Below are 25,697 nucleotides of genomic sequence, written 5' to 3' on the forward strand. Positions count from 1 at the left end.
GCGCTCTGGTCTCCCACCAAATTAGTTTGCATTTACATTGTAAATACTTTGTTTCCTTTTGGTGTTCGTATTATTTTTCCCCATTAGAATATAATTTTCTTGAGGGCAGGGGCTATTTCATTTTTATCTTGGTATCTCCAGTGCCAAACCCACAATAGGGACTTAATAGATGTTTTAGAAATGAATGAATGAATGAACTTTAATTAGAGAACTCTATATAAGTAAACTTGGGAGCCTTTCAAGATGGCTTCCTTCAAGTCCCAACTAAACTTCCCTTTTCTACAAGAAGCCTTTCCCGACTCCTCTTAACTCGAGTGCATTCCCTCTTTTAGTTATTTCTTATTTTTCCTGTATGTAGCTTGTTTGTGTTTGTTTCCTTGTTGTCTTCCTCCTTAGAGTGGAATTCCTCAAGGATGGGGTCTCTCTTTTGCTTCTTTTTGTGTCCCCAGCCCTTAGCCCCCAGCCTGGCACATAGTAGGCACTTAATAAATGTGTACTGACTTATTCCTGAACCTGAACTTCTCCTCTCTTAAACTGAGAGATGCCTTGATTATGGGATAGAAGGGAGAGGAGATGGTGGAAGATGAAGCTCATGGGGTGGTGACAGTGGAAGGGAAGGTCCTCTGACCCCTGAAGACAGAGTTCAGAGCCCCAGAAATGAGTGATCTCCCCTGCCTAAGGGTAAGTTGGGGGAAAAGGTAGGGAATTTGAGTTCTTGGATGCTGCATCCTTCAGGGAAGAGCCCCCCAGGGCTCCCAGGCCTGCCTTTACCTGCATGCCACTTCGAGTTTTCATGATGGGAATGGCTTTCAAGAATTCTGGATCCAGACAGTTTTTGCTGGAGGCTGAAATGAACAATCAGAGATGGACAGAGATGAGAAAATGCACAGAGGGTGGGGTGCAAGGAGATGAGTGTCATCCAGGGCAAAGCAGCATGGCATAGGGGAGCGATCAAAGGATAGGATTTTTGTAAAGTGCTTAGCACTTTATGTGCCTGCAGGCACATAGTAGGTGCTTAGTAAATACTTGTTTCCTGTCTCTCTCACTGAAGATGATGAAGGCTATTAATAGACTAGGCTGGGGTTGGTCACCCTTTCTGTGTTATAACCCTTTGGCAGTCTGGTGAATCCTCTGGACGCTTTTTCAGAATGATGTTTTTAGGCAACTAAGTGTATAAAAGAAGTACAACGGAAACCAATTATATAGAAATACAGTTGTCAGTTATCAATATAATAAAAGTTCCCAGGTTTATGGACCCCCTGAAATCCTGGACTAGATCTCTAAGACCCTAAATATCTAAGATCCCACAAGGTCAGGAGGGCTAAGTACTAAGAACAGTTTGTGGGAGGTAGAAGAAGCCTTGATCTAGTCCAACCCCTTCCTTATACCAGTTTATAAACTAAGGCCCAGAGAGGGGAAGGAACTTGCCCAAGGTCACACAGTTAAGAAGTGATGAAGTCAGGATATCAATTAATTCTCCTTATTCTTGGCCCATGTCTCTTTCTGCCACATCATGGCAGAGGGAAGTGCCTATGATTGGGTTGGGGGTTGACTAGAGCTGAGCTAGGACCCTTACCAAGTTTCCGCTTAGCTTCATCAAAGGCCTGCTCAAAACCAACTCTGGCATCTGGATGGGGGAATTCAAAGATGAAAGTATCCGTGCCCTCTGGCCGCGTGGCTGACAGCTCCACCTTGTTGGGTGGAAATGAAAGTGTGTAGCACAGTGCCTGTTTCTCAGCCAGGTCCCGGTGGGCAGCAGTGGTGAGCTCCTTGATGACATCATCCAGGCTCTGCAAAGCAGATGAGACCTCATTTGTCCCTTCAGGTCTCCTGGTCTTGGGTGCCCCAACCAAACCCTGCCCTTTGCTATGGTGCAGGCCTTGCCCATGCCAGCTTCAGTGCAGTCTGTAAGTTCATATCATCTCACTTTCATGCAAGGCCTGCTCTATTTCCTCCTCCCTTTTCCTGCCCCCTTCACCATATTCTTTGGAATCAAGTTTGCTTTCATGGGGGGTGATAATGATAATGGGAAGTGGGGGAGTCCTATCTACTGCAGCCCATACTCTCTCCTCTCTAAACTCCAGGATTTACCACTTAATTCTCTCTCACTCTGGGTCTGTCCTATATTCCCTTTAAGGAAGAGCTGCCCCTAGGGAAAAGTCCATGCCTCCCCCCTCAGATCACAAACTTCTCCAAAGACAAGAGAACTGGTCTCTCTCCAAACTTGGGGCTCTCTGGAAACAGGAGTTATGTTTTCCCCCGAGATTGAGGGATCCTTAAGGCAGAGGTCACATCCCCCACCCCGGATCACTAGCTTCTCTAAGGGGCCATTTCTGCATCTCAATCTTAAAGCTTTTTGGAGGCAGGATCCTAATGATTCTGGGGATTTCCTGAAGGCAAAGGGGCTGCACCTCCACTCTCAGACCAGGAACACTATGTGAGGGGCCTTGTGTCCTACCACTTGCTGCCCAGGACTCTGACCTGGGGAGAAGTTAGGGCAAGGAACTCTAAGGAGTGCCCAGGGAGGGTCTTACCTGATGGGGAAAACTGAGGCTCTCAGACAGCTTGCTGATCTGGCCCAGGGTGTTAAGGTCTTCATCCAAGTGGCTAATGGCTTTCTGGACACTCTCTCTGTTGGTGGCATGGGATGCTCCTTGGGGAGGGAGAAAGTGGGACAAAAAATATCAGGAAGATTAGTTATAGATAGGTTAAAACAGTGGAGCAGAGGCCCAAGGGAGAACAATAAGCTAGATCAGCTGTGACCATTCATGTGACCCTGGCTCAGCAGTTCTGGAAGCCTTCTTTAGAAATACAGACCCTTAAAACTACAGAAAACAAACCTAGAATAGTCATAAACGTATTCAATATAGAATCTTAGGATGCAGAATATTAAGACAATTTAGAATCTTAGAATACAATTTTGAATCTCAGAATGTAGAATCTTAAGACACAATTTATAATGTTAGAATATAGTCTGCTAAGGATACGCTTTATACTTTAGGAGGAGGAATCTTAGGACCATGCAATATTGACTGATAGAAGTATTCAATTTATAATCTTAGGAGGCAGAATTTTAGAAGTTTATAACTAAAATTTATAGAATGCAGAATTGTAGACTAATAAATATAGAAATCTAGAATCTTAGGAATATATAATTTAGAATCTTAGCATGTAGAATCTGAGAAGTATACAGTTTACAGTCTTAGTCAATCTCAATTTAGATGTATAGAATTCAGAATCTAAGAAGTGCGAAGTTAAGAGTCTTATAATGTAGAAACAGAAAGAGAAACGTTAGAATCTTAAAATGTAGGATCAGAGTCTACAATTTAGAACTCTAGCATTTAGACTCTTAGAAGCATTCAATTTAAAATGTTAGCATTCAATTTAGAATGTTAGTACTCAATTTAAAACATTAGGATACAGAAACTTAGATTATTCAATATAGACTTGTACAAGGAAGAAATCAAAATCTGAGAAGGCAGAAATCGAGGCATTTTAAATTAAGAATCTTAGAAGCACACAATTTTGAATTTTAGAATGTAGGATCATAGAAGTATTCAAGTTATGATCTTAGAAGTATTCAATTAAGAATCTCTGAAGTATCAAATTAAGATTCTTAGAATGCAAAATCATAGAAACAGAAAATTTAGAAGGTTAAAACGTGAGATTTTAGTGTATACAATTTCCTTAGAAGTATTAGATTTGTAATCTTAGAATACTGAAATTTAGAAGCATACAATTAGGATTCTTAGAATGAAGAATGATAAAATTTATAATCTTAAAATGTAAAATGTCAGAAGCATAAAATTTAGAAACATACATATACTTAACTTAGAATTTTAGATTGCAGAGTCTTAGAAATAAACAATTGTGTCATAATGCAGAAGTTTAGATGTGTTCAACACATTAAGAATTATAGAATGCAGAATCTTAGAAGTATTTAAGATTCTTCGAACATAGGTTCTAAGAAATATGCAATTCAGAGCCTTAGAAGTATTCAGCTTACACGTATAGAATGGATTGTCTTAGAAGTAAATGATTTAGAATATGAGAAAGCAGAATTTTGAATTTTAGAATGTAAAATTTTAGGGTTCAGTTATGACTCTACTAGAATTATTCTATTTAGAATCTTAGAATACAGATTCTTAAAAGTATTCTTTAGAGTACTATTCAAATACTAATAGAATTTAGAACATAAGAATGCAGAATCTGAGAATAAAGAATCTTAGAAATGGTAAATTTAAAACATTTAAAGGTGGGGTCTCAGACTAATACAATTTACAGTCTTAAAAGAATTTAATTTAGACTACTAGAATGAGAAATCTCAGACTTATACAAATTAGAGTCTTAGAATGCGGGATATGCAGAATATGAGAAAATAGAATCTTAGAAATATACAATTAATATTTTTAGAGAGCAGAATGATTGAAACATGAAATCTAGAATCCAAGCATATAGGTGTATACAATTTAGAACCTTGGAATTCAGAATCTTAGAAGTATGCATTCTTATTATAGTACTTTTAAAATAATCTTTTATTTTTTCCCCAATTACATCTAGAGACAATTTTAAGCATTCATTTTTTAAAAATCTGAGTTCCAAATTCTCTCCATTCCTCTACATCTTGACAGTAAGAAATTGATATAGGTTATATATGTATGATCATGTAAAACACATTTCCACATTAGTCATAGTGTGAAAGAAGACAAGAAGTGTACAATTTAGAATCTTAGCAAGTAAGATCTAAAAAATATACAATTTAGAACCTGAAGTATTACATTTAGAATTTTAGAATCTTACAAGTATTAAATTTAGAGTCTTAGGATGAAAACTCTTAGAAGTCTACAACTAAGAATTAGGGTATGAAATTTAGAATCTTTGCATTAAATACTGAGAAGTATTTAATTTAGAACATTAGAATATAAGGATTGAGAAGTATGCAAGTTTTTTAGAATCTTAGATATATTTTAAAATAATGGAATACAGAATCCATTCAATATTATATTGAATATACATATTCAATATAATTCAATATTATATTATATATATTCAATATAATTCATTATTACATTACATATTCAATATAATTCAATATTATATTATATATTCAATATAATTCATTATTATATTGAAATATTCAAGTAAGAATTATAGGATGCAGAATCTTAGAAGCATACAACTAAGATTCTTAGAATGCAGAATCATACATATAAAATGCAAAATCTTTGACTATAAAAGCTTAGAATACACAATTTATAATTTTAGCATGTGGATTCCAAGAAGTATACAACTTCGAATTTGAGTCTATGAAGTATATAGTTTACAGTCTTAAAAGTATTCAATTTACATATGTAGAATGAATTTTTAGAAGCAAATAATAAATTATCTTAGAAGTAAACAATTTAGAATATGAGAATGCAAAATTCTGAATTTAAGAATATAGAATCTGAGGATTTAATTATGAATCTTAGAAGAATTCAACTTAGAATCTTAGAATAAAGATTCTTCTATGTATTTAATTTAAAATCTTAAGATTGCCAAATCTGAGAGTAAAGAATCTCAGTAAAACTCAATTTAGAACGCTGAAAGGTAGAATCTTAAAAGTATGTAATTTAGAATAGCAGAATCATGAATTTGTGCAATTTAGAATCAAAAACTGTAAAATTTTAGGAGTACTAAATTAAGAATCTTAGAATGTAGAACCTTAGAACTATACAATATATTCATAGCAGTACTCATTTAGATCTCAGGTCACAGAATATTAGAAGTAAAAAATATAGACTCTTAGAATGTAGAAAAATATAGATATTCCATTTGAAATTTCAGAATATAAAATCTTTGATGTATAAAATTTAGAATCTTAGAAGTTTTCAACTTAGAATCTTAAAAATACACAATTAGGTTTCTCAGAATGTAGAACCATAGAAGTATACACAATTTAGGATCTTGAGATGTAGAATCTTTAACTATTCAATTTAGTATTATAGAACACAAATCTTATAAGTACTTGATCTAGAATCTTAGGATGTAGAGCCTTAGCTATATGTTATTTTGAAACACTACATGCAGAATTTTAGAAATTTTCAATTAAGAATCACAGAATGCATTATCTGAAAAGTATACCATTAAGATTCTCAGAATACAGACTCATTGAAGTACAAAATCAATACTTTCTAAGCGTAGAATCTTAACATATGAAAATTAGAATCCAGACATAGAAACTATGAAGCATACAACTTAAAATATTAGAATGAAAGGTCTTAGAAGTATGAAATTTAGAATCATAGAAGAAACATCTGAAAACTAAGCAATTTAGAATCACAGAATGAAGACATTTGCATATCAGAATGTAGAATCTTTAAAAAATTTCAATTATGAATCTTAGAATTCAATTTATAATCTTAGATTGCAGAATCTTAGAACTCAACAATTTAGAATCTTAGAATGTTCATTAAGATTGTCAGAATGCAAAACCACAGAAATATAAAATTAAATCTCAAAAGCGAGAGTCTTTAAAGCAAAATATATTTAATCTTAGAAAGTGGAATCTGAATATTCAATTTAGAATCAAAATAAAAATTTTTTTAGAAGTACAAAATTTAGAGCATTAGAATTCTGAATTTTAGAAGTATAAAATTTATAATATTAAAATGTGTAATCTCAGTAGTATATAATTTAGAAGTATTCAATTTATATCCTTACAATGCTAAATCTCTTAAGTGTAAAATTTAATATCCTAAAATGTAGAATCTTAGAGTTAGAATTTATTAGCTTAGCATGTAGATGCTTAGAAGTATATAATTTAGAATCTTAGAAGTATTTGATTTCGGACATCAGAATGCAGAATCTTAGAATTATTCAATTCTAAGTAATTCAATTCAATTCTAGCAAAAAAAAATTAGAATCTTAGAATGAAGAGTCTTACAAAGATTCCATTATGAGTCTTGGAAGGATTCATTTTAGAATCTTGGAATGCGGATTCTTAGAAGAATTCAATTTATAACGTTAGAAGTATTCCATTTAGAACGCTAGAAAGCAATAGCTTAGAAACATCAAATTTAGACTTAAACAACTTAGAATTTCAGAAGATTCTTAAACAATTTAGAATTACAGAATGCAAGCTCTTGGATTATTATTCAGTTAAGAATCATAAAATGCAGAATACTAGAATATAGAATCTTAGATATGTACAATTTAGATTAATAAAGGTATTCATTTTCGAATCCCAGACTGCAGAATTTTAGAAGTAAACAATTTAGAATCTTAGATAATTCAATTAAGATTCAGAAAAAGATTATTCAAAATGCTAAAATGTGTTCTTAGATATACATAATTTAGAATCTTAGAAATATTCAATAGGACCCTTAGAATGTAGAATGGTGGAGGTCAGAACATAAGAAACATGTAGTATCTTAGAGTATACAATTTGAATTGTTAGCTTGTAGCCTGTTAGAAATAAACAACTTAGAATCTTAGAACTTAGAATCTTGCAAGGTCTGCAAAGTATACAATTTAGAATCTTACAAAGCAGGGTCTTAGAAGGAGTACGTTTAAAATCTTAGAATGCAGAAATTTTCATCTTAGAATGCAAGAATCATAGAAAAATTCAATATGAAATCTTAGCAGTAAACAATTTAGAATGTTACAATTCAGAATCTTAGAAGTATTCAAATTATATTTGTGGAATGAAGAATCATAGAAGTAAATAGTTTAAAAGCACAGAATGAAAAAAATTGCATTTGAGAATGTAGACTTTTAGAAGAATTTCAATTTAGAATCTCAGAATGCAGAATCTTAGAAGTACTCTAGAATTTTAGAATACATATTTTCAGATTTATTTAATTTAGATCTTTAGAATGCAGAATCTTAGAAATATATAACTTAGAATCTTATAATTCAGAATCTAAGTATTCAGTTTAGAATCTTACATTGTAGAATCACAGGAGAAAACAATTTAGAATGTCAGAATGCTGAAATTTAGGTATTCAATTAAGCATCTTAGATATATACACAATTTGAATATTAGTATGCAGAATTTTATAAGCATCAGTTTATAATCTAAAAAGTAATTTGGATAATTTAGAATATTGGAACAAAGATTCTTACAATAAACAATTTAGAATCTTAGAATAGAATTGTATAATGAAGAATCATAGAAGAAATATAAAATTTAGAAATCTAACATGTAGAGTTTTAGAAGCATACATTTTAAAAACTTTAAATTGAGACTCTTAGTTATTAAATTAGTAATCTTACAAAGCAGAGACTACAACAATACAGTTTAGATTAACAGAGTATAGAATCTTAGAATTATACAATTCAGATTCAAGGAAGTACTCAATTTAGAATTTCAGATCACAGATTTTTAGATATATACAATTTTGAATCCTAGGATGTAGGATTTTAGCATATTCAATTTATAGTTTTAAGAAGTATTTAATTTAGAAATCTTAGAAGAAAGAATATTAGAATTAAATATTTTTGAATCTTAGAAATATGTAATATAGAATCTTAAATGCATATTTTTTTGGAAGTATACAGCTTAGAATTATAGAATGTAGGGTCTGAGAAGTATATGATTTAAAATTTCAGAAGTATTCAGTTTATATTTGTACAATGCAGAAAGTTAGGAGTATTCAACTTTTAAGCTTAGAATGTAGATTCTCAGAAGTACTCAATTTCAAAAATTTAGAATGTAGAATTTTGGAAACATATAATTTAGAACCTTCAATTTTGAAGTTAGAGTGCATAAGTCTAGAAGTGTTCAGTTTAGACTTGTAAAATGAAAAATCTTAGAAGTGTTGAACTTAGAATTTTAGAATTTGGAACCTTAGAATATAGTTCTAAAAGTATTCAGTCAAGAATCTTAGAATGCAGAATTTTCAAAGCCTACAATTTAGAATCTTAAAATGCAGAATCTTAGATGTGTGCAATTTTGAATCAGAATGTATTAGTTTAGAAGAATTTACAATCTAATAAGTATTCAATTTATAATATTGCAATGAAGAATTTTACAAGTATTTAATATATACTTGTACAACGCAGAAACTTAGAAGTATTCAATTTTGAATCTTAGAATGAAGACTGCTGGAAGCATTCAATTTAGACTCCTAAAATGAAGAATTTTAAAGTATCCAATTTAGAATCTTAGAGGGTAAAATCTTAGAATTAAGCAATTTAGAATTTTGGAATGCAGCTTCTTAAAAGTATTCAAGTCAGAATCTTAGAAGTACTGAATTATAAATCTTAGAATATAAAATTTTATAACTATACTTTTTAGAATAATAGAACGCAGAATCATAGATATATTCAGATTAGACCTGTAGAATGAAGATCTTTAGATGTAAACAGTTTAGAACACAGAATTTGTAGAATGTAGACTCTTAGAAAGATTTAATTATAAATCTTGGAAGGATTCAGTTTAGTACCTCAGTACATAGAATCTTAAAAGTAAAAAATTTACAATCTTATAATGCAGACATTTTAGAAGCATCTTAGAAATCTACAATTGAGAATATTAGAAGTATTCAATTCAAAATCTTAGAATACAGAATCTTAGAACTATTAAATTTAGAATCTTAGAATTATAACTTGGAATCTTAGAATGCAGTAATTTAGAAGTATACAATTTATAATCTTAGAAAGCAGAATCTTTAAACTATATTATTTAGAGTCATAGACTGTAGAATTTTAGAACCATATAATTTGTTATCATAGAAGTATTCAATTTGGTATCTTAGCCTGCAGAGTCACAGAAGTAAAAACTTTAGAATCTTAAAATGCAGTTTAGCTATATTAGAAACTTAGAATTTAGAATCAGAAGTATATAACATAATCTTAGAAGTATTCAACTTGGAATATTAAAATGTAGACTCTCTGAAGTAGAATATTTTGAATCTTACAATGTAGAATTTAGACAGATAAGATTTAGATACTGGAAGGATTTAATTTAAAATCTTAGAATGCTGAACCCTATAATACAGACTATTAGAATAGACAATTTATCATCATAGAAGTATTCAATTTAGAATCTTAGAAGACAGAGTCTCAGAGGAATATAACTTATCTTAGAAGGTAACAAGTATGTGATTTATAATCTTAGAATATAGAATTTTTAAATTGTATACTTCTAAATTACTGCATTCTAAGATTCCAAGTTATAATTCTAAGATTCTAAATTTAATAGTTCTAAGATTCTGTATTCTAAGATTTTGAATTGAATACTTCTAATATTCTCAATTGTAGATTTCTAAGATGCTTCTAAAATGTCTGCATTATAAGATTCTAAATTTTTTACTTTTAAAATTCTATGTACTAAGGTACTAAATTTAAATTTAAATTTAAAATCTTGTCATTTAAAACCTTAGAAGTAGACATTTTAGAGCAGGGATGGTTAAACTCTGGCCTGCTGCTTGTTGTTGTACAGCCAGCAAGCTAAAAATATTTTTTTTCATATTTTAAAATGTAACAAAACTTTGTTCAAAGATAAAAAAAAACCACCATTGTTAGTTTATCTTGATGGCTGTACAAAAATACGCTGCCAGTAGTTTGCCAACCCTTGATTCTTAGAATGGAAAAATATAGAAGCATACAATTAAGAATCTTAGAGTTATATAATTTAGTCTTATGATGTAGAAACTTTGAAGTATTCAATTTAAAATCCTAAAAGGATTCAATTTAGAATTGTCAAACATAGAATCTTAGAAGTAAGTAATTTAGAATTTTAGAATGCAGTCTTAGAAGTATTCAATTTAGAATATTAACAATTTAGAAGGACATGATCACGAATTTTAGAATGCAGAATCTTCAAAGTATAAAACTTTGAATCTTAGTATGTAGAATTCAAGAAGTATTCAATTTAAAAACTTAGAATGCAGAATCTTAGAAGGATTAAATTTAGAACATTAGAATTATTTAAGTTAAAATGTTAGAATACATAATCTTAGAAGTCAACAATTTAGAATCTGAAAAGTATTCAATCTAGTATCTTAGAATGAAGACTCTTAGAAGTAAAACATTTCGAATCTTAGAAGAAACCAACTTAGAATCTTACATGCAGGGTGTGAAAAAAACATAATTTGTACTCTTAAAATACAGAAACTTAGATTCCTGGGATGCAGAATCTTAGTATTCCATTTAGAATCTTAAAATGCAAAATATTGGAAATGTATAATTTGGAATCTTAGAATTTAAATTATTAGTATGAATATTATTATAAATAAACAAATTGAAATATTAGAATATGGAATCTTAGAAGTATTCAATTCAGAATCTTAGAAGCTAGAATCACAGAATTCAAATTAGAATCTTAAAAGACAAAATCTGGGAAATGTTAATTTTAGAATACTTACAGAATATTAAAATCTACAATATTAGAAATATGTAATTTAGAATCTTAGAATGTAGAATCTTAGAAATATGGAATTCTAGAAGTATAAAATTTAGAATGATAGAATGTAGAATTTGAAATATACACAGTTTAGAGTCTTAGAAATATTCAATTTAAAATATTGGAATGCAAAATCTTATTCAGATTAGAATCTTAGAATGCAAAATCATAGAAGCCTGCAGTTTGGAATCCTAATCTTTGAATTATATAATTAATATATAATTAAGAACACTGAAATATAAACCTTAGAATCATAGAATGTAGAATCTTAGAAATATTAAAATTAAAAAAATATTAAATCTAGAAATACGAAACTCAGACTCTTAGAATTACACAATTTAGAATCTTAGAATGAAACATCTTATAAATATTCAACTTTAATTTTGTTGATCTCTTAGAACTCTTTTGGCAGTAATACAATTTAGAATCTTAGACTCCAGAATCTTACATGGAAACAATTTAGAATCTTGGAATGCCAATCTTAGAAATATACAACTTAGCATCTTAGAAGCAGTGGTGTGCTGGTAAATGTCTAACAATAGGCTGGTGGGGAGGGGGAGATTGTGCAAGACGCACTTTTAAGTTTGATCTGCACTATTAACATTTTCTCCATTACTTTTTTAAGTGGAGATAATGAACAAAATTTGAATCTTAGGATGTAGAATTTAGACAAATATGATTTAGAATCTTAGGATTTAATTTAAAATCTTAGAATGCTGAATCTTACGATATAGAACATCAGAAGAGACAATTTATCCTTATAGAAATATTCAATTTAGAATCCTAGAAGGCAGAATCTCAGAGGAATATAATTTGTCTTAGAAGGTAACAAGTATAAATCATGCCCTGATTTGTAGCACTGGTCAGTTCCCAAGGTGTAAAGGCTGTCCCTGAATGAACATTTACAAACTGACACTCAGGAGCCAGCTGGTGTTGGCTCCAGCACACCCCTATTTAGAAGTATAAAATTCAGAGTTTTAGATCTTTCCAATTTGAATCTTAAAATGGATAATTTTAGAGATATACAATTTAGAAACACAATTTACAAATATACAATTAATAATAACATTTATATTAGTGCTTTAAGGTTTGCACATAGTATCTCATTACAGCCTCACAACAACCTTGGGATGTAGGTGCTATTATTATCCTCATTTTACAGATGAGGAAACTGAGGCAAAGACAGGTGAGGTAACTTGCCCAGTGTCACATAGCTGGTAAGTAAGAAGTTATATCTGAACTCAGGTCTTCCTGACTCCATGCCCAGCACTTTATCCACTCTGCCACCTAGAACGTAGACTCTTAGGAACAAAGAATTCAGATCGAAGAAATAGAAATATAGACTCCTGGAATCTCAAAGCTGGAGGAGATGCCAGAAGGTATCTAGTACAAACATTCTCGGTGTATAAAAGGTTCTTCTAGCTTTCTGGATACAAGGGTCACTTGGCAATCCCGTTGATAAATGCCAGTAGCTATCCTAATCTCCACATATAGCTTTTTCTCACTAATGGAGTCACTGTACAAGTACTTGCTGAATGCGTTACTCTACATGGTACTTTTAGTAGCTCTCCCTTTCCCATAAGCCTGTGGGGCTTCCCGTCTGACCATGGTACCCATGGACTCTTACTGAGCTCTACCTTTGATGATGTCTGCGTCCTCCAGGGGCAGTTTCCACAGTAGCTTGTACTTGCTGGCTATGTCAATGACGCTGGCAGCCGTATATCTGCGGAGAGAGGGGAAGGTCTGAGCAACTGATGGGGCCAGAGGGACAGAGCTCCAGCATCAGCTCAGATCACACTCAAAGAATGGTAGAGCTGGAAAGGGCATTAGAATATAGAGCATGTTAGAGTTGGAAGGGACTTTTGAAATGGTTTCTTTTACAGATTGGAAAAATGAGACCCAGAAGAAAGTGTGACTTTCCCTAAATCACACAGAGGGTTTGTGGTAGAACTGGGGCTTAGAAACCTGAAGTCCTGACTCTTGGGTCAAATCACTCTCCATCACTCCCCTAGGAGAGACAGGGAAGCCGTGAAGGGACCAAGAATAAGAATAACAGAAAATAGAAGAGAGTCTGAATCCCCTGGGGGGGCACCCAGTTCACCACAGAAACAGGACGCTGGAATGGGCTCCCCCGGCCAGGTATCTAATAGCTGAAATCCTCCCTGCTTTCAGTGCCATCTCTTCCATGAAGCCGGATTCCCTAGTCACTCTAGTGAAAGTGGTCGCTCCCTCTTCCCCTTGCTCACAGCTCTTGGCTTAACGCTCTCTTTTCTCCCATATTATAGGCCAAAAGTGCTTGTCTTTCCCTCTGAGCAGAGGTTCTGAACCTTTTTTTTTTTTTGTGCATCTATCTGGTGAACCTTTGGATCCCTCTTAGAATTATGTTTTAAAATAATTTAAAGAAATGCTAAACTTTGGTCAGAGGTTAGTGGAAAATAAAGATGTATTTTTTTTCATTTAAATTCACACACTCTCTGAAATCTATCTCTGTACCCCTTGGTCCCTGCACCTCAGTAGTTAAGAATCCTTGGATTATAGTATTCTTGAAAGTAGGCCTAATGTATTCAGTAAATATTTGTTGAAGAAATGGATGAATAACTCCTAGAATCCCAGATCACAGGGGAAGAAAGTAGAGAGAACAGGATAGATAGGGTGGGGTAGAGGGTGTCCTTGGTTTGAAGGCTCAGATCTAGTCTGATGGAGCCCTGCCCCAGCACTTCCCCATCAGCCCATCACTCACAGACTCATTGAACTTCTCCGAAGGGAGCCAGATTTCCGCTTCAGGGTGGTGCAGACCAGGAGGTCACTGAAGAGGAAGAGGGATCTGTCCTTCTTGCCACCAACTGCCTTCTGCAGAAGAGGGAGAGAGAGCTCAGGCTGGGGTCCTAAGGGAGAGGAAGCAGGAGAGACAGAGCACTGGGAAGGGCCCCAGCTTAGAGGGTAGGAGATTGGAAATCTAGTCCCAGCCCTGCCACCATCTTGTGCTATGACTTTCAGGCACGCCCCTTCCCCTCCTAGGTTTCAGCACCTGCCCTGTGATAACCCCTGCCTCCTTCCGACCTTTTCTGGCTGGGAGGGGCAAAGGAGCAGCATTAGGTAGAGCAAGAACACTGGACTGGGAGTCAGGGGTCCCGGTTTTGGGTGGTTCCACCACTAACTGGCTGTATGACCTTGGACATCACTTGCCCTCCCTATTCCTCAGCTGTAAAAATGGAAAGATGGGGATGGATGATCTCTAAGGCCCTTTCTACCTTGAAAGTCTGTGGGTATATAATGTATAGGAAAGGGGTTTGGGTTTGATGGCTGTATTATTAGAATCATTGATTCTTAGGGACCTCAGAGGGCATCTAGTTGTACCTCTCCCCTAACACAGATTAGGCACCTTTATTATTGCCTCCTTGGCTGGCCCTCATCCAGCCCCCACCTGAATAACTTTGTGGCAGAGAGTGTCCTCCCTCCCTGTTGCCTTGTGGGACAGTCCTGTTAGAAAGTTCTAGGATTCAGAATGGTAAGGGACCTTAAAACCACCTGGTCCTCCTTTCTGCTGAGCCCAAATCTGCCTCCATCTGGCTTCCCCACACAACTCCTAATTTTCTTCCCTTTGGGGCCACAAGGAACAAGTCTGCTCCCTCTGCTCCCATGAGAATCCTTCAGATATTAGAATTTAACTGGGGGCAGCTAGGTGGTGCAATGGATACAGTGCTGGGCCTGGAGTTAGGAAGACCTGAGTTCCAGTCCAGCCTTAGAAACTTATGCGGTATGTAACCCTAGGCAGCACATTTAACTTCTATCTGACTCAGTTTCCTCATCGGTAAAGTTAACAACACCTACCTTACCTCTTAGGATAACTGGGAGAATCAAACGAGGCAATGTGGAGCATTTTGCAAACATCAAAGCACTTTATCAATGCAATTATTAACAATAACAACTCCCATTTCCAAATTCCTTTGAAGTTCACAAAGTGTTTTTACAAATAACTCATTTGATCTTCACAACTACGCTGGGTGATACTATTATTATCCCTATTTCACAAAGGAGGAAACTGAGGTAAACATAGGTTAAGTGACTTGCCCAGGATCACACAGCTAAAAAGTATCTGAGGCAGAATTTGAACTATCCACTAGGCCACATTGCTTCTCAGTGAGAGGACAATTATTTCATCCATACTCATCCCCACTCAACCCTTCTTTGGCCTTCTCTTCTCTCCTTCCATCTAACAGCCCACTGTCACAATGTCACAGTTGGAAGAAACCTTAAATCCCCCATTTTACAGAGAGAAAAAACTCAGGCTCAGAGGAACTGTGCAAAGACACAGTTTAAGTTAGGTATTTGGCATTTGTCAAACGTTATGTTACCTGAAATCCCAGGCATCTTTGCCTCTTATCTCCCTCATCGTGTCCAGCACAGAGTTGGGCACATAGTGTGTGTGCTTGTTGCCGAAGAAGACCATGCCATCAGAGAAATAATGACATGACTTGCACTTGACTTTGTTTTGAATGAGGGAGGGCTGTGCAGGTCACCAGCCTCACTTCTCCTCCAGAGTTATCTGAATCCAGTGACCAGATATTCATCAGGATGACTGGAGATGACCCAGGATGAGGCAATTGGGATTAAGTGACTTGCCCAAGGTCACACAGCTAGTAAGTGTCAAGTGTCTGAGGTGAGATTTGAACTCAGGTCCTCCTGACTCCTGCACTGGTGCTCTATCCACTGTACCACCTAGCTGTCCCTGGGCACACAGCTGCCATTTAATGAATGATTGTTAATGTGCTGAAATACTCTAAGATCTTGAGAGGGCAGGCAGCTACTTAATTCTTTCATCTTTATATCTTTCCAGGCATTGAACTTAAGAACTGACCTGCAGAAGGTGCTTTTTAAAAAGTTTGTTGACCCAAAGACATTATAAAAAAGGGGAAAGGACCTACATATGCAAAAATATTTATAGCAGTCCTTTCTCCCAAATATTGGAAATTAAGGGGATGCCCATCAATTGGGGAAGGGCTGAACAAGTTGTGGTATATGAATGTAATGGAATGCTATTGTGCAATAAGAAATGATGAACAGGCAGGTTTCAGAAAACCTGGAAAAACTTAGATGAACTGATGCAAAGTGAAATGAGCAGAACCAGGAAAACCTGGTACACAGTAAAAAGTCTGTTGAATTGAATTAGCAATAGATGACAGCGTCCCCATTTCCAAGGATATCCATATTTTAATAAGGACTTTAAATACTCCAAAGTCTTCAAAAGAATTCAACTCTAATGGTGGAATCCAAGGTACAAAGACAGGCAGGAAGGAGAACAGGAAAGGTGGAGGGAGACAGTGGGGTCCAGGACTGATGGCATGTCTGGAGATAGAAAGGTTATGCTTCAGTGAGGAGGAGTTGGGGGTCAGGATGTGTGCGTGTGTGTGTGTGTGTGTGTGTGTGTGTGTGTGAGAGAGAGAGAGAGAGAGAGACAGACAGACAGACAGACAGACAGAGACAGAGAGACAGAGGCAGAGGCAGAGAGAAACACAGAGAGAGAGACAGAGAGAGACTAATCCTATTCCCCTTGGTGGGACAGGATTGGATGCATGGAAAGTAGGAAAGAGGGAGGGAGGGAGGGAAGTTAAGCTAGATCTTACCACCTCTACTACCATCTCCTGCCTCAGGAACCTCCGCAGTGGAGCCTGGAGCTGTAGGTGGAAAGAGACAGGGATCAGAGGTATCCAGTGTTAGGGTCAACCAGCCTTGAGTGATCTTAAGGAGGCAGGTAGGAGTTTCTCCCCATCCCTTTGCTTTTTGGACAGGACAGAAGCCCTGGGCTCCTTGCCCGTAGGGTTTCTGGATGGCCCCATAATCTCACCCTTCATATCCCAGGACTGTGAAGCAGTGCGACTCTCCAGGGAGCCATCTGCTTCTTTCTGCAAAAGTTTGCCTACCCTCCTCTGCTCAAAACCTGTCCAGGGCTACCTACTGCTTCCAGAGGCTTATGGGGATTTGAGCCTCTCCACACCCTGATGCTGCCCTTGTCTTTCCAGGCTTATCTTATCTTGGTACCCTCTGGACAAGCTGGAAGATTGCCTAGAATGCCCTCCATCTCCTTTATCACTCAGCCTTTAATGCTGGAGTCAAATGCTTCTTCCTCCAGGAAAACTTCTGTGATCTCCCTGCTGGGTGAGTGGATTGCTAGGGAATGGTGCATTCTTGTAAGGTTCTAGTTTACGGGGTTCGTGTTTTTGCCTTTGCTAGACTGTAAGGTCTAAGAGGGCAGGGACTGTGCCTTAGCTAAATTGTGTATCTCCTTTGGGCATAACATGGGGCTCGGTAGTGAATTCATCCACAAAGATTTATCACGTGCTATTTACTATGTGCTGGAGCCTAGACATATGTGGCAGCTAACTGATGATGGCATGAATCGAATTATATTACTGCCATCTAGCCTGGATGATTTTTGATGTTGTTGCATCATAGGCTGCAGAGGTCAATGGGTAAAAATGTGGTGGGCACGAGTAAGGCTGCCAAGTGCTTCCAATGTAAATTTGCATGAAGGAATTGTGTTGTTGTTTTTGCCTCAATTGTGTCTGACTCTGGGGTTTTCTTGGCAAAGATACGGGAGTGGTTTGCCATTTACTTCTCTAGTTCATTTTTTTAACAGATGAGGAAACTAAGGCAAACAGGGTTAAGTGACTTGGCCAGTAGCTAGTAAATAGTTAGTAAATGCCTGAGGCCAAAGTGAACTCAGGTCTTACTGACGCCAGGCTCAGAGCTCTATCCACTGCACCACTTGGCTACTTGGAAGGGAGACCCAGAAAGTATGTGATCAGAAATAGCTGAGTTGCCCATGTGCCATGGGTGAGGGATACCGTCACCCATGCAATGTTGGAGCCTGGCACCTTGGGCAGCCTCTCTAGTGGTTATTTTTTAGAGAATAGTCCAAGGGAGCAGCATTTGTAGAGATGAGAACCGTCAGCCATCCGTACAGGTGAACCAGGAAAGAAAGTTCTGTTCACCAAGGTCCTTGGCCAGAAAGGGCTATATCAAAAATGGATATGGTTTTATCAGTGGAAATGGCATTTACAAGGCATTACCATCTGTTTTGCCAATGTATACTGTTGTACTGTGTAGAATACACACAATTGCATATAGAAAGGACCAACAGCCCTTTGGAGCTAAAACTTGGAGCTGAAACCTCCTATGCATGTTGTTGCCCTGCTAAGAGTGGAAACTCCTGGAGAACAAGGGCTGTCTTTTCTATTTGTATAGCTAAGCTAAGTACTGATTAGTGTGAATAGTTTAATCTGTGGTCTTACATTTGTACTATATATTTCTATTAGGATGGAGCCAATTTTACATAATTGTAACTCTGAATAATGCAAATTCAAATATATACAAACGCACCCCAGGATTCATTATTTTCACTTATGAAGATCCAACCCCAAGACTGGGTGCAATGCTTTATACACAGTAAACACTTAATAAATACTTTATCATTCATTTGTTCATTCATTTACTCATTCACTCAAGAATTGCACAAGATGAGAAGTCATGGATCTGTACCATGGTATAACTTGAGTCATGTAATCAATTAAGTAATTAATCTTGCTTATATTATAATCTTATGGCATACTATATTATACCACATGTATGATGTGTTATATTATAATCTATTGATATATTCTATCTCTTCTAGTGGATTTGAAAGAGTCCTGAGGGCAGGGACTATATTTGATTTAATTTGTGGTTCCTCTAGTACTGAACCCAGGGGTAGATATTGAGTAAATGGTTGTGGAATACATAAAAGATTGAGAGAACTCCCTGGGGTGAGGGGTTTCGTCTGGCTTGTTCTTTTCTTTCTGGATAGGCCCATTTCCCTACCAGGGTCCATACCAGTGAATCCCCATGCTCCTGGGTAATGTGATGAGGGTTGGACATGCCCGGTCTGTCTTGTCCACCCCCCCTACCCTAGAGCTCTTCCTGTCCTTCCTGTCCTCCATGTGGGCCTTGTCAAGCCCTGCCTTCATCTCTATTTCCTCCCATCCTCCAGCTCCCTCATACATCTTCCATGCCCTCGATGTGGGCCTCGATCTCGAGCAGCACTCGGGCATGCCTCTCCACCTCTTCTGCATTCTTCATGCCCTTGTTAATTTTCTCAGCCACTTGCTTGATGTTCCGATGGGCATCGATCAGGAATGGCCGGTCTGGGTGGTCCTCGGGTGTGTGTTTCAGGAGGTCCTTTATAGGGGAACAGGAGACACAGATGGCTTCAGCTTGGGGGAGAAGATACATCCTCCAAAGATCCCCTCCTTCCCATGTTCAGGTTTACCAGGGCAACAGGAGGAACTAAGTGTAGATACAAGAAAGGATTTTCCCCAACTCAGCACAGGCTCAATGACTGTTCTACCTCTGCTATTTATACCTATGTGACCTGGGGCAAGTCACTTGACCTCTCGGCCTTAGTCACCTCAACTATAAAATGGATGCATTGGACTAGGCTGTCTTTAAGGTCCCTCCCAGCTCTAAATCTTATGATCCTATGGTTGTCTCATAGGTACAGATACACATTCTCAGTACCTGCTGGAACTGGAGGAGATGGTATCTTGGGTAGTTTGTATTCACTAAGATAAGAGATAGTATAGGGTGATGGAAAGAGCCCTGGGTTTTAGTCCTGACTCTACCACCTACTTAGTGGCTAGGTAGCCCCTGGTAAAATATTTCCACTTTTTGGGCCTCAGTTTCCTTCTCTGGAAAATGGGGATAATAATATCTATATTACCTACCTTGTAGAGTTATAAAACTTCAAGGGCTATAGATATGTGAATCATTATAGACAAGGAAAAGTGTGGACCTAGTCTTCTGATGCCAAGCTTGGTGTTCTTTCTAGGGTCCAAGATATAATTTGGTTGGAAAGATACTGGTTTGGCTGGTCTAGACAGTGCAGTGCAAGTGGGAACCACCCAGGGGGGACCATGAATGAATTTTTTCTATGTGCTTTCATTTTCTTCTCTCTCTCTCTCTCTCTCTCTCTCTCTCTCTCTCTCTCTCTCTTTCTCTCTCTCAATAAAGTCTTATTACTGACTACAGTTCTTCCATTATTGTCATTTCCAGATATACCCAGCCTCCATGGTGTTCCTTCCCTTGTAACATAGAAAAATAATTAAGCAAAACCCATAGTTATAGTGATTTTGTCTGGTAGCATCTATAACATTCCACACCCATATTCCCCCAACTTTCCAAGAAAATGAAGGAAGTACATTTCCTCTTCAATTCCTAAACTCTTTCCAATAGCCTATAACCCTATGAACACAATTCAGAAATAACTCCTTATAAACTCCCCCAAGGAAACCAGCTTCTCATGAAGATCCCAGTGAAGGAGGTATGGAAGTAATAAGCATTTTCTGGAGGCACAGAGGATTATAGTCAAAAGGCTTGGGTTCTCTGTAGACCAACAAACAGAACAGTCTAGGAATCCTGCTTCTGCTTCTCCCCTCCTAGACTGATTCTTTTGAGTAGGCAAATTAGACCATTCTCTGCCTAATTTCTTACCTAGCCTTAAATCACTGAATGGATGTTGCCTCAGACAAACTGAGACCTGGGAAAGACCTTAGCTTAAAAAGGTCCAGGTCTTCCACTGTATCTGGGGCCAGCTCCAGTTGTCCGGATGTATATTGTGCCACTGGACTCAGATGGCTGTGGAGGTGAAAGTGAGGCTGGAGACTTGGCACAACCTACCTCACTTAAATCCAATTCACTTGTAAGCCATGACATCACCTTCTCAATGTCATGGAACTCTTTGGAAATAAAAAATCAACAACCAACCCACGTAACCCTTGGCAACCTCCTCTCCCTTTCTGGGTCTCAGTTTCTTCATCTGTAAAATGAACAAGTTGGTCTCTAAGTTCTCTCTAAGGTTCAGGCCAGGCATTCATTTCATGGCCCTAAACCAGGGAGTTGGGCATTTGGAGAACTAAATGGACTAAGGAATAGTCCTCTACTCTGCCCCCTTTTCTGGTGGGTGCAGAGCGTACTGAGGGACCCTATTAGATCGTTATGGCAAGTCTGGATTTCTCCTCAGGCATTCTTCCTCCTTCCTGCCCACCTCACCCCAGCCAGTAAGCTCCCAATTCACCTTTACGAGCAGTTCATAACGGGGGATCCTCTGCACCGGTTTGATCATGAGGTCAGACAGGGCCTGTTTCTCCTTGTTCTCTCGCATGCTTTGCTGCAACATATGTATGTGTGAGGGTGGGGTGGAGGGGCCTGAGAGTTTCATACCCCAAACAAGCAGAGCATCCCCCCACTCCATCCCAGGCTCAACACTGATAGAGGCAGAACAGAGACCCCAAAGAGAGAGCTATAGACAGAGGGATAGAAACACAGAGACAAGGACAAAGACAGAGACACCCAGAGGTGGAGGGAGAGAGGAGGAATTGGGGGGAGGGAGGGAGAGAAAGGGAGAGAGAGAGAGAGAGAGAGAGAGAGAGAGAGAGAGAGAGAGAGAGAGAGAGAGAGAGAGCACTTGTGTGAAAGCACGTAAGAGTGAGAGACACAGCGACAGGGACAGAGATACAGAAACAGAGAGAGACAGAGAGACAGAAGCAGGAGAAAAAGGGAGACTCATCTCCATGTTCCCTGTTTTGGCAGCCTTCTCTCATCCCGTAAGGGGCTGTTTTTCAAAGCTAATCAATCAGCGTATGTGCGTACAGAGAGGAGGGAGAGGGAAGGAAAAAAGAGAGAGGAAGAGGAGGAAGGGGGAGAGAGAAGAGGGAATGAGAAGAAAAGGAGGGACGGGGAGAAGGAGGAGAAGAGAGGCAGGAGAGGAGAGTAGGAAGCAGGACAAGGGAAAGAAGGAAGGGGGGAAGAGGGAGAGAAGAAGGGAGAAGGGTGGAGGGGGGGAAGTTTCTTTTCACTTGGCTGAACTACTTTGCAGTTTCCTTTTCTATGCATTTTATTTATAATGAACTGTGTTCATCTTAGAGTGTAAATTCCTTGAGAACAGGGACTGATTCTTTTTTTTTTTTTGTCTTCACATTCCCTAGCACAGAGTAGGGGCTTTATCAAAGCTTGCTGAATTAAAATGAAGTGAAGTGAACTGAAGGCCTCTGTCATGTTCACAAACACAGAAAACAATCATTTCAATTGACACAAAGTCTATTAGGGTTCCAATTCTCCAAGAAACTCATCCATCAGGTTAATGGACGCTGTTGTTCCACTGACCAAAGAAGAGCAAAGGTAAGCAAAGGAAGTCCTGATGAAATAATTAGCCTCATTGTTTAGGAGGCAAAAATCCTGTACCCATTTCCATGCTCTTATTTCTTTTTTTTTTTTTTTTGACTGGACTTCCCCATAGATAGATAGAGGGATACATCTATAAAGGAATCTGGGCGAACATCCTACAGGCAGGCCAGGTACTCAGAATCTTTCTGATTGGCTGTTTGTAGAATGGGCCAACGAGCTTGGACCAGTGCAACTAGGTGGGCAATTCCCAAAGGAGGGTGGGTATGTGAGAGTGGGAAATGGTGTCTGGGGAAGATAGATGCCATTTTTGTCTAAGTCACAAGGGGACCCGTATGTGTCTGGTCTTGATTTTTCCCTACAACCGTACATCTAACACCATTCTGCTGGTATATTATTGTTCATAGAAAACACTCTTGGGGTTTGGAGTATGTGGTGACAAAGGCTGGGAACAGAAGAGAACAAGTGAGGTGGATGCCAGACACAGCTGCCCACTGATGGTGGCAGGGGCAGGAAGGTGAGTAGGGATGGGAGCAGTGGACACCAGTCTCTGAGCCCAGAAGTCAAGCAGATTCAGAAGCAGGGTACATCCAGGAAGCAGAAACTTCAGGTAGGGTTCAGGGAAGTTCAGAGGGGACTGAAAGGTGATTTCCTCTATATAATAGGGGTTTGTAACTTTTTGAAAAGCATGGAGACCCTTTCTCAGAATAATGTTTTTAAATGCACAAAATAAAGTTCATAGGATGGCAAAGGAAACCAATTATATTGCTAACTATCAAAATATTAATGATTAATTAAAAGTGTTGATATTTTTTTGTCTTCGTATTCTCTAGCACGGAGTAGGGGCTTTATCAGTGCTTGCTGAATTAAAATGAAGTGAAGTGAATTGAAGGCCTGATACCCCTTCTTTAGAAAGGAATTGGAGCCTTGAAAATTAGGCTACAATCCCCTCCAGGTTGGAAGCCTCAAAGTTCACAAAAATAGTTCCTTTTCTTACATGGAATTCAATTCAATTCAAGGTAATTCTAAATTAATCCAACACTGATTAAGGGCACACTGCATGCACACTACATAAGACAGTATCCCTATCCTTCCAGAACTCATAGTCTGTTGGGATAGGGGGACGTTAAGGTGACTAAAAAGACCCCATTGGGGGTGGGCGGAGAGGGTGGATTATGGCCCCTCTACTCCCTCATCCCAAGGTTCTATTCATGGAGGTTCCCTCCACCCCCAAGCTTAGAGGGTCATTCCTATGAGAGTCATGGGCCCCATCTTCCTTGTATGCCCTTGGACCCTGTACCTCCAGGAATTTGAGGAAGGCAGGCCGGGCCTCCTTGGCGATTCTCACGGCATCTTTGGCATTGAGGAAGTTATCGATGTAGGCTGAGTAGATGTTCACCAGGATGTCTTTGGAGAACTGAAATGGAGAAGAGGTAGATGGGTGGGTATGAGGAAGGGGTGGTATTATCATTATCCAAGTCAGCCCATCCATTGAGCTCTGCCTTTCTGGTCTAAGAGACATACTAACCTGCATCATCTCAGTACATAATAGTAATCATTGGACTATAGAATTTTGATCTAGAAGGGCCTTAGAGATTCTCCAATCCAATCCTTTTATTTTATAGAGGATGAAACAGAGACTTTAAAAACGGAAAGGACTAGCCCAAGGTCACACTAACATCTAACAAGGATCAGAGGCAGATCTTCTGGTTTCATGTAAGAGCCAGGTCTCCTTAGGGAGGCTGTGTGCTGCTTTGGGCTGGTGATTAAATGACTCATCTGGTCTAATGAATGAATCAGGGTCTGGTGGTCAACAGCCTCAACTAGGAGTAAGGAGACAGGTGTCTTGGTCCTGCATCTGCCTCTGACCCACTGGGTCACACTGGGTCAATCACTTCCTCTCCTTTGCCTCACTTTCTTCAATTATAACATAGGACAAATAATCTTAGCTCAGCCTCAGTCCCAGGGATGGCATTTAAATAAAGTTATAGCAAAGAAAGACCTCTGAGAAAATAAGGAGAAACCATCTGCCCCCTACTCCCAAGGCAGAGGATCTTGGAACCCCATCATGCTCTCTGAGCTCATGAGACCCTAGGAATATTGTATTGAATCTGACCCCTAGATAGGGTGGGGCCAGGGTTAAGGGTTAGGTCAGGGTCAGGCAGGGATGGCAGTATCAGTGTCTGGTTCTGGGACAGGCTCAATAGTTGGATTAGAGGAGCAAGATTTGGGTCAGTTTCCAGGTCAGTGTCAGTGTCAATCTTTGAATTTGGAGATCAATATCTAGGTTTGGGGTATCAGTATCTAGGCAGTATCAGCATCAGGGAGAGGAAAGCTTAGTGTCTTGGTTGGTGCCCTGTGAAGGAGGGACAGGAAGCAATGTTCAATTTGAGTCCATGATTGGGCATAGGGGTCAGTGCCTGGGCCTGGAGGTCAGTGTCCAAATGGGGGCAGGGTCAGTGCCTCGGCCTGTAGGTCAGTGTCCAAATGGGGGCAGGGTCAGTGCCTGGGTCTGGAGGTCAGTGTCAAGATGGGGGTGGGGTCAGTGCCTGGGCCTGGAGATCAGTGTCCAAATGGGGGCGGGGTCAGTGCCTGGGCCTGGAGGTCAGTGTCCAAATGGGGGCAGGGTCAGTGCCTGGGTCTGGAGGTCAGTGTCAAGATGGGGGCGGGGTCAGTGCCTGGGCCTGGAGGTCAGTGTCCAAGTGGGATGGATATGTGAGCTCCCAGGAGGGAGCTGGAGTCCAGGGTGGGGTGGCAGGGCCAGATGGGTTGGGGTAGGGGCTAGTGGCACTCACCGACTGTACAAGCAGGTCACCCACTTTCTGCCGAGTGTGCCACTCTTGCACACGGCTCTGCACCTGTTCCAGGAACTGTTCATGGTGCTCCAGAAGCTCTGGAATCTGGTTGAAGATTTCATCCACCAGGGACGGGTCACACAGAACCGCATTCTCGGGTTGCTTGAGCGGCTGCATGTAACCCTGGAGGGACCGAGCTGGTTGGGAGGGGGCTGGGGCTGGGGAGCAGGGAGGCCCCATCACTCCTGAGCCCCACGCCTTTGGGTCCAGTTTAGTCAGACACACAGGGAGAAGCAAAC

General features: G+C 38.5%; 1 protein-coding gene across 2 annotated transcripts in view; it reads right to left on the minus strand.

Annotated features, from left to right (window-relative positions):
• ARHGEF17 (Rho guanine nucleotide exchange factor 17) overlaps positions 1 to 25,697 on the minus strand; it is a 144,070-nt gene that overhangs the window by 14,811 nt on the left and 103,562 nt on the right. The window contains exons 3-12 of one of the 2 annotated variants that reach the window (XM_072610931.1): positions 25,399 to 25,581; positions 23,904 to 24,020; positions 21,498 to 21,590; positions 19,427 to 19,603; positions 17,017 to 17,064; positions 14,130 to 14,239; positions 13,027 to 13,112; positions 2,535 to 2,653; positions 1,577 to 1,790; positions 772 to 845 (exon numbers count right to left, since the gene is read on the minus strand). In XM_072610931.1, the coding sequence (XP_072467032.1) occupies positions 772 to 845; positions 1,577 to 1,790; positions 2,535 to 2,653; positions 13,027 to 13,112; positions 14,130 to 14,239; positions 17,017 to 17,064; positions 19,427 to 19,603; positions 21,498 to 21,590; positions 23,904 to 24,020; positions 25,399 to 25,581 (1,221 nt within the window). Of the gene's footprint in view, positions 1 to 771; positions 846 to 1,576; positions 1,791 to 2,534; positions 2,654 to 13,026; positions 13,113 to 14,129; positions 14,240 to 17,013; positions 17,065 to 19,426; positions 19,604 to 21,497; positions 21,591 to 23,903; positions 24,021 to 25,398; positions 25,582 to 25,697 lie in introns of both variants that reach the window. The other variant, XM_072610930.1, reaches the window with a different exon arrangement.

Source organism: Notamacropus eugenii, chromosome 5 (genome assembly GCF_028372415.1).
Source record: "Notamacropus eugenii isolate mMacEug1 chromosome 5, mMacEug1.pri_v2, whole genome shotgun sequence".
In the NCBI taxonomy this organism is placed as follows: Eukaryota; Metazoa; Chordata; class Mammalia; order Diprotodontia; family Macropodidae; genus Notamacropus; species Notamacropus eugenii.